Genomic DNA, 9,860 nt, shown 5'->3' with positions numbered 1-9,860 from the left:
TCAGGCAATTATATTTCAGCAATGCTGTTCAACATTGTAAGATAGCTTAAAGTAAAGTTTCTCTCCTGTATCTTCCCACTTCAGCTCCTGGACAATACACACGATGCCCTGGGTTTTTACTCTCTGCTGATAGACAGACTGGGTAGGAGGAAAAAAACTAACTCACAAAACCTCCTAATGATGCCTGGAGAGTCCCTGCAGCTCTTCACATTTCACTGCTTCCCACCAGAGACTCATGAGCTGTGGACACACTCCTGCCAAGACTCATGCAGCCGACTTCTGTTCAAGGTGCACATCAGCATTTTGGGCTGATTCTATGTTGAATATTAGCTGGAATCACAGAAGGTGCTGGATGAGTAGCAGTGCTTCCCTGATGAAGGAACACTGTATTTCCAGTACCCATAAATGTCTACAAATGTCTACAATGTCTACAAATGTCTACATGTTTAGCTAGAACTAGCTAATAAGCAGAAGCAAAAGCAAGCAAAAGCGAGAGCAGAGAGAGAGCAAGCAAAGCAGAAAGCCAAAAGCAAAAAGCTTAATCCCAGCCCTAATGTAGGCTGGAGCTATTTTTCTAGCTGCATGCCATCTTTTGGGGAGAAGCACGAAAAAGAAGTGCAGTACCAGCTCTTCTGAGACAGGATTTGGAGCCATCAAGGCAGTCAGTCCTTCAGGCAAATCTTCTTGCCCAACCATTCACATTGGAAGCAATATTGATTTGATGAACAATAAGCCAAGGAGTTTTGGGGCTGGGAAGGCTACTGGGGTTTAAACCAGGCTCATAAAGAAAACAAACACAAAGGATCCATTGAAGAAGACACACAAGTTGAGAGATACAAATCAATTTTATTTTATAAAGACAGATGAGCTTTCCTGCAATTGCCAACATAGTTTAAATGTGTCATTTATTATGCAATATTCTGGTCTTGCTTATTTTAAATACCTGGTCGAGCAAGGATAAACCAATGCTGTTGTGCTTGCTATAAAAATATAGTGGGATCTGATATTCCAAAACTAATATGCTCAAAAATCTTAAGGATTTCTAATGAGGGATTAAATTGAGATTGCAATGAAATGCTTTCTTAATTTGAAGACAGTTGCAGACTTTTAAGTGCCACAGCTGTGCGGGAACTGAAAGGCTCTTGAAAACTGAACATACACTGTGATCCATTATGTCACCCTCAAACCTCCTGTTTGTTTCTCTTCCACTACACTATTTCCAAAGTAATTTACAGGGGGTGAAAAAAATAAACACCAAAAGGAGAGAGCTATGACACAGCTGCAGTCTGTACAACCCCCTTCCTGACAGCCACAAGGAGCTGGTCAATGCTCCATCAGCCCTGTGATGCTGCCCCACCTCACACCACCTGCTACATGGAAAGTGGCAGAAGTGCAACAGAAACACAGGGATAATTTAAGGCTAACTAAAGATAATCCATAGAAAGCCCATCTGAGCAGCTTTGTGCAACAGATGCAAAAATCAACCGTAGTGTTTAGCACATTACCAATTACAAGGGTTAAACAGGAACAGCCACACAACATTGGGGAGGAGAACTAGACTTCATTTGGTTTGTGCAACCTGAGAAATAAACAACTAATGGAAAAAAAAGTCCCACTGATGCTGTACATACCTAATTTCACATGTTGCTAAACTGCCATGTTCACCTACAAAATGCAGTGACTTCACAACTACTCTTTGGGTTGCTCTGAAAAGTCACCATCCCACACAAGCTGATGCTTTTCTGTTATGCAGGAACACGAGTGTGTGCACAAACAGGCCTGTGCTGCCTTGAGTATGCCAGATCCCATCCCACAGGGTGCAAAACTGACCTGAGGTTACTGAATTTCACCTGAAATTGTACTGGTATCAGAAGATGGCACAGGGCCCAGGACAGGATATCTTATGCTCATCACTATGAAGTGCTGTTCTTTCAGGTGTTTATTTCTCCCTCTCTAGGCCTAGGGACAGCAAGAGCTTCCTACCCATTCCTTTCCAAAGATGATGGCAGTGCTTTGAGCTTCTGCAGCAATTCCTTCAGGGAAGTCTTCATGAGGTTTGAACAGAGGAGCTAATCTGGGGGAGAAGATACTCATAGATGTGTCCAGCTTTGTACTGAACATGAAATCATGTTCAGTGTCTCAAAATCAAGGTTTCCAAGTGCTCCCATCTAGCACATCATCCTGGGACAGACCAAAGCCAGCAAATTGCTGCAGAGAGGCTCTATCCAACCACTCAACTGTGGACACAACCATTAAAAGCTAACTGAAGAAATGTGAATATAGTTTTAATGCAATCATTAAGGCTTTACCTGGAAAAATGCATATTCTAGAACAGTGCTATTATGTATACCGGTTCTCACAAACACACCTTGTTTTGACAACAGAAAGCTGAGGTTATACATATCCATATTTTTTAAAAGTTAATTTCCGCTAGCCTTACAGTGAAGTTAGGAAAAGACTAGGTTGTGGGTTCAAAAGAAAACATAAACCAGGGAGAGAAAAAAAAGCCAGACAAGATAAAGTATTTTTATTCTGCTATATACTTTTATATTTCAGAGCTCACAACTGAGCTCAGATTCTTGGGTATACAATATAGAAAGCAAGAGCAATGAAATCCAAACTGAAATACATACCAGGAATCACAAAGCAGGCTGCAAATTGCTTTCTCATTAGTGCAGCTGAACACATGTGGCAGTGGTAACCGACCCAACAGCAATCTGCACCTCCAGCAAACCACTGGAAGTTTCTTCCCTCAAAGTATAGATGGTTAAAAAATAAAAATTCAGATGAATAATGTTAAGTGCCTCCTTTTCACAGAGGATGGAGCAATTTCACACATTGACCTAATTCCAAAGTGCTTCATTCCCAGTCTGGGTTTTTTGGAAGATGTCTGAAGTGTCTCAGGGCACACTGTCCCCACTGCACACCTTGGAGGGTGGCAGCTGAACACCATGTTGGTACTGGGTTCACTAAGTCTCACTAATGAGATCTGTGCCCAGCCTAAGTGGGGAATGGTCAGGCTGAGATTATTACACAGAACCTTGGAGGTGGTTTATTCCTCAAGGTTTCCACTGGTAGGAAGAGCAAGTTTGGAGGAAAAGAGAAGTGGAAAAACCCCCAAATGTAATTTCTGATTAACCAGGTGCAAGGAAACTGCAAAAAAATCACACAGGTGCTCATTCTCTGGCAAGTTCACACTGTCAAGTGAAGACTCCTCAGTGCAAACTAGAACTTCAAAGGCTACAGAGCACAGCCAAAATAAAGTTGTCCAGTTGTACCAAATTCATGGTATTTCTCTAATACTGACTACACTGCTCAAGCAAACACAGGAGTACATGGGAGAATGTAAAGACATCTTACCATAAAAATATATTAAATTAAAGGGTTTTTCTTCTGAAAAGATTAAAATAAATTTAACTCTAAATAATAATTAAGAACATAACAAACATTCATAGAAGGGGCTGATCATCACTAGAAGTTGTTTTCAGAAAAGCCTTTATAAATGGATTCCAATGCCCTAGAAAAAAAACCCCACAAAACCTTCAACAGATTATAAATACCAGACAGAAAAGGACTTAAAGCAGAATGAAGTTACCTGGGCTGTGAATACACCATGATCCTGTGTTATTGTGCTCAAGTCCATTTGTCTAACACCATAGGAACAACTTTAAGCTTTTTTATTTTCATAATTAATATAAAGAGTAAGTGCAATTTTATTTCTATTCCAGATCACTGATTTCACCTCAATGTCTGCTATCAAATCTCCGTGCGAGCTCACTTGTCCGAACTCTTGCGAGGTCTGCGGAAGCTGGACATGTTCTCGTTCAGTGCACAGATCCTTCGGGAGAACTCCTCAAACTCCCCTAGCACTTGTTCATCACACTCAACCGCTACAGCGTGTTCCACTGGGATGGAGGTAAAGTCTTCCAGCTGATCTCCTGTGCTGAACCCTGTTGCCTCCATACCCATGATCTCCTCTGCCTGCTCCACGGTGCAGCAGAGCACGGGGTTGAGCGGGGGCTGAAACTCACAGGGCTGCTTGTTGTTCATGGTGCCAGAGCACTCCCCAGGCAGAAACGCCCCATTTATTGCACTAGAACGTCCTAGGAAAGGTTCCTGCCTGTCCTGGGTATTGTTTAGGCTTCCATTTTCTCCATTTAAACTACTGCACAAGTCCTGGCCTTTTTTGGTATTTCTTTTGGAGGAGTCCATACAGGTGTCCAAGGAAGAACATATGGGTCCAGGATTTTTATCCAGCTCTCCCACACAGGCTGTGACAGCAACAGGCTGTGTTAAAGCAGAGTTGTAACTAGGAGGAGGAGTTTTGTACTGTAGTCTCTCGCTTCCTGTGTTGGCTCGTTTTCGGAGTCCTTTATCTGGAGAAGGAAGCCCACTGGAAAAACCGATATCCAATCTGCCAAAGCTAGAGGTCTGTCTCTTTGGAACAGGAATTGCACTGGAAGTATGGTGTCGATCGCTGTAAAAGAAGGGAAGAACAGATCACACCCATCAGGCACACTCATGAGCAATACAGATGTTTAACCAAAGGCTGAAGCAATTGTTTTATCACAACTCCAGGCTCCGTTTGGCCAACAACTTCTATCCCAAAGTGCTAAAACCCCAAACATGTGATATGAACCACAGAAGACAGCCCAGGGAACAGCTGTAGTGAAAAATACGTTTTGTAGGAACACTTACACAGCTCTATGGTTTGGCAAGCCAATCACCCAAGAAACCATCACATTATGCTAATTCACACTGTTAACACCATTTTATAGGACTGAGCTGCACTTATGGAATATTACTGCTGACCATATATTTACGTATTTATGGCTTGTATTGGGTCATCATAAACTCTTCAAAAGTGAGTAATAACATCTGAATTCTCTATGGACAAAGAATCCAACAGCAGACTTCCCTGACAGCTGCACAAAGGAGAAAAACCACAACAACTTCACTATTTGCAGAGGGTTATTCTTGCCAGATCTTCTGCTTTTCTGTGCCAGTCATTCCAAAACTCTGTGGACAATTGCCAACCTCTATTTCTTACAGAACATGAATCAATCAAGCCTAATTTACAAGTTTAACTTACTGCAGTACAGTTCTACAAGCTACTTTCACCGTCTCAAGCTCTATAACTTGGAAAATCCACTTTACATCATCTCAGGTGTGTTATGAGAACTTTCCTTCATCAGCTCAATATTTATGCGACTATAATCACCACCCTATATATAAACAGCATACTATACACTAACATCAGCAGCTGGTTCATTTCCTTCCCAAATTAAAAAAAAAATTGTAAAAAATCAGCTATTATTGATCTACTGAATATGCAACTCTTAAGATTCAACCACTCTTAAGATTTAGTATCAAATTCTTTCATGAACTCCATTTAAAGAAACTCCTGCTCAAGTCCTGATCCATTTTGTCTGGCACGGGAAAATCTTGTGTCATGGTTTAACAGATTGTTTGGGACTGCAAGGGTGGTTCCCTGTGGGGATCTGGCACACTCAATCAGGTGACTAATTTTGAAGACTGACCCCCAGTTAAACCACTTAAGAGCTACTTTAGGCCTCTGTGAAAACATATTTAAGGACAGGTAAGCCCGTGAAAAGCTCTATTGCTTCTGGCCTTGGAACAGGTAACTGGGAGCTGGCCAGGCCTGGCTCTGCTGTGATGCAGGCCCCTTCCCAGGAAGCCTGCCAGACCCTGTCCCATTGGGGTGGCTGAGGCTCCTTCCCGGCAAGACCAAGCCACTTCCTGGAAACGCCACTGGTCCTTTTTACTGCCATGGGGCCCATCCCAATGCTGGGAGCAACCATGTGGCTGGGACCAGTGCTGGGAATGGCCCTATGGCCAGTGCTGGAGGGGGCGCCGGGGCCGGGAGCAGCCACATGGCAGGGACTGCCCGGCCAAAATGGGCGTGGCTGGGGCAGCGCCATGCAGCAGTGGCTATCAATGAACTTTGTGTGCTTGGCTGCTTTTAGCCAGCCATGCTGCTCACAGAAGGACAAAAGCAGCAGCAGCTTTTCTTTTTTTTTTTTTGATGCCTGTGATATATGTTATATAATAATTTGTGCTAAAGGAAATTAAAACCACAGCATCTTGTGTACCAAGACAGTTTTGGGCAACAAGAAGTAATAGGCTACGTGATAAAGAATGGAGATTCAAACACCAGGAGGACACTGTCTCCTAGGATGTATTTTTCAAGGGATTTCTTTCCATCTGACAAGACCCCAGCAGGAGGCATTTGATAGCCATCATTAGAAGTTTATCCCTGAAAGTTTTCACCTGGCAGGATTTCAGGAATTATCCACCGGTTCTCAGAAACATGGTAGCAAGAAAGAAAAAACTACGATAATATGCTAAAATATGCTGAAGAAGAGCCCCCTTCCAGAGCCCAAAAGACTGTATAAAACAGATCCCTTCGAAATGACATTTTGGAGACCCATAGGGACTTTGGTGCAATAGAGGCCAAATCCAAAGTCTCTCCAACTCTAATTGCCTGTCTCAGAGTTGATTCGCTTGTGGCTTTTTCCAAATTTATACTTTGATAATTTAATAAATTTCCTTAATTATTAAACTGGAGTATTCATTTATAACAGTGCCCCACATGAACAGAAGACACAGGGTGGTGCCAGCAGCCAGCACGACTCGCACAGTGTCGGTGAAGACCCCGCAACCAACGGAGAGGCACAGTGAGTGATTCCCCCAATGCAGAGCCTGGATGAGATCAACCTTCCAGCACTGCAGAACTCTATACAAAACTGCTTCAGTTGATAAAGCTTGAGAACAAATGAATCTGTGAACACCAATTCTCTCCCAAATCAGGAAAAAGGATGAAGGCACGTAGAGAAAACAACATGGGACACTAAGGTCAGTGAAGAAGTCTCCTAGATGGGAGGAGACTGAGGAGATCCCTTAGTCTTGGGCTGAAATTCCCTTGTAAGGCTATGGTTAAGATATAATTGATACATCAGACTCAAATTTTTTCCCTGTAACTCACAGAATGCATTGGGGGGATGTAGCATTCTATCCACAGCCATGAGCAGAAGCAATGTTGAAGTAAATTGAACAGAAAGGAATGATGAGAAACCTTGCCCCAGGAACAGAAGAAGAAAACCTCTGTTTCCTAGAGATGGCTGAAGAGAAGTTTTGCTTTTATGCTATAACAGCTCATCCTTAGTACCCCATAAGTTGACATGGCCCACGAAAGCAGCTGTGGGAAAACTGCAAGGCATGGGAGAGATTTTCACACTGCAAAGAGATTTTCCTTTCCTGGGTGGCTGATTCACTGTGACCTTAAAGCCAAAGACAACTGTTTCTTGTGGAGAAGTCTCCATGGCATGGCAAGAGAGACTCCTATCCCTAAGAGAACTGAAGAAGAGATGGCACACTGACTGAAAGTCTCAGGTTTTGTCTCTTTACATTGTCAGAGGGAAAGAAAAGAGGGTGTGTGGGGGGGATAGGAGAAGTGTTATGAAGGTTTATTCTGGTTTCTTTTTTCTTTTTAGATTCCTTGGTTAACATTCACTGAAATGGACCTTAAGGCTTCAAAACCAGGTTTTAAACTGCTGGAGAAATATGGGAGCAGAGTTCAGAACTCTGCCCATTGCTACCAATAAATATGAATAGGATGCGTTGAGCTTCAGTCAGGAATAAATACAGGGATAACATCCCAAATCTGAGAATGGAGGAATGAAGTCAATAGTATGGTTTATCTGCTTATCAAATGTTATCTAAGGCATCTAGATAGAAGTAAATATGTATAAAGGGTTTTGGAGATCAGCCATTGAAGAGTTCCACAGTCACTGGAGAGGAAAAATGAGACAAGAGTGTTAATCCCGTATTTGAGAGCCAGTTATGATCACTGGGAAAGTCATCTTCCCTGGATGCCTTTTCTTGATCACAGGGGCAACCTAGGCAACAAGCTCAGGCTAAGTGAGAAGTGTCTACAAGGCAAACATGAGAAGATAAACAGCTCTCTTTTAAGTAGAATAATGGTCATAGTCTGCAGGCAAGTAAAATAAATCCATAATGACTTATGTGGATTAAATGTTTTTTCCTGTGCTATCACCTCCCTCCAGGTGAGCATGGGAAGTCATGTAGAGGTTTTAGTTCAGAAGTAATGTTTACAGTGGCACAGAGCTCAAAGATACAAGGCTGCTATTAATACCTATGAAAACAAGCAGCTGATGGAGGGTGTCTATTCCATTTGTGTTTTCCTTGAGGCTGTACTGTTACTAAAATTCACAGCATTGATATCAAGGTAAAGTCCAGAGAAAGAATCCCAGAAGGATCTGGTTTGAAACCAACTTTCAAGACCATCTAGTTCTAATCCCCCTGCCATGGGCAGGGACACCTTCCACTAGAACAAGTTGCTCCAAGCCCCATCCAACCCAGCATTGAACACAGGCTCCCCACCTTCACCTTCAGGGAAGAACTGCTTCCTAATTTCTAAACTAAACCCACCCTCCATCAGTTTAAAGACATTGTCCCTTGTCCTTTGAGCTTCACAGCTCATGAAATTAATAAAAATATATAAAGTATATAAAAGAAGAGAGTAATTTTAGAAAACTCTCATCCAGTTACTCACACACTTTAGAGACTGTGAGGTATTGTCCCCAGTGAGAAGGGTTTGGCTTGCAGGAGCACAGCCCTTTACTCTAAGGCACAGCCTTGACCTGAATTGCTCAGGTTGGGCTGATTCAGCTTCCAGCAATAATCCCTTGGTTGGTCTCCTGAGACACCAAACAGGTGTGGACATCTGTCCAAGAAGAATGGCCTGTGACTTGTGGAGTATAAAAACTGATTTCATTAACTGTCATTAGGGCCTGTTGACTTTTAGTCGAGTGGATGACACTAGAACTGGTTACACATATGGGAATGTACAGTTCCTGACAGACAGCAGGATTTCTAAATTATTAAAAAAAAAAAAGCAATGAGAAGCCTCAGGTCACCAATTTCAATGTTTCAATTGTATCCAAATCTCAAAAGCCAATTCTAACAGTCTGACTTCAGCTCTAAGTTTTTCTGGCAGCAAAATGACAAAGTAGCTATTTTCTCCCAAAATACTAATTTCCACTAGTTCCAAGTAGTCACTTTGAGCATTCTTAGCCTTAAGGTGGAAGACACAGACTCCCCACTGTAAACAGGTGAGATAAAGTGACTGAAGTAAGACACAACCATTTCTGAAATTATTTTCTTAGTGAACACATTCTGGTTGTAGTTTTGATAAAACATTTCTTCGGTCAGATTCACCTGTGATTATTCAATCTGTCTGCAAGTGGCTCAGAGAAACTGTAAAGCAATATGAGGGACAAAACACAATTTACAGGCTCAAATATGTATCTTTTCCTCCACACAAAATGTTTCCTGTGAGGAACATTACTGGATCACAGCTGGACAAAATACTAAGTTTTGATTGCCTGGCCAAAAGCCAAAACCCACAGCTACAGCTCTTTGCTATGAGAATGCTTAAAAAAACCCACAAAAACCTAAACACCATTTGATCTTTTAGTGTTGCAAACTATGACCTCATGGCAGTAAGAACACTAAATGAAGGTGTTTTAATTGGTTTATAGCTATCTGAAATGCTTGAAGCTCCATGAGCAGTTCAGAGCCAATATCATGTCAACTGTGCTAAAAAGCAGTGATAGTTTCTCACCTTCTTAGAGATTACCGGTAAAATAATGTACAATAGCAATAGGAAGGCTGCCAATATGAAGTTAAGATGAAAGTGCATCTTTTGGCAGCTAAGAAATTTGGCAACATATTTTTAAAAATGAAATCTTCATAAATCAAGCCATCAGAGTTTTCATAACTAAGAAGTTCTGGGCTCCTCTTGATTGTAGCAGTAT

The 9,860-nt window shown here is 42.0% G+C and overlaps 1 protein-coding gene across 1 annotated transcript in view; it reads right to left on the bottom strand.

The window, feature by feature from the left end:
* Positions 1–2,023: 2,023 nt before the first annotated feature.
* The window catches only part of UVRAG (UV radiation resistance associated), an 86,836-nt gene continuing 78,999 nt past the window's right edge, over positions 2,024–9,860 (bottom strand). Inside the window, exon 15 of the mRNA XM_054270197.1 lies at positions 2,024–4,477. Within this exon, the coding sequence (XP_054126172.1) occupies positions 3,775–4,477 (703 nt within the window). The 3' untranslated portion in view covers positions 2,024–3,774. The remainder of the gene's footprint in view (positions 4,478–9,860) is intronic.

This window comes from Melozone crissalis, unplaced genomic scaffold (genome assembly GCF_028551555.1).
Source record: "Melozone crissalis strain CALT ecotype California unplaced genomic scaffold, PUWL_Pcris_2 ptg000009l_1, whole genome shotgun sequence".
In the NCBI taxonomy this organism is placed as follows: Eukaryota; Metazoa; Chordata; class Aves; order Passeriformes; family Passerellidae; genus Melozone; species Melozone crissalis.
The sequence above is the reverse complement of the archived record's forward strand: the minus strand, read 5'-3'. Positions and strand labels throughout refer to the sequence as shown.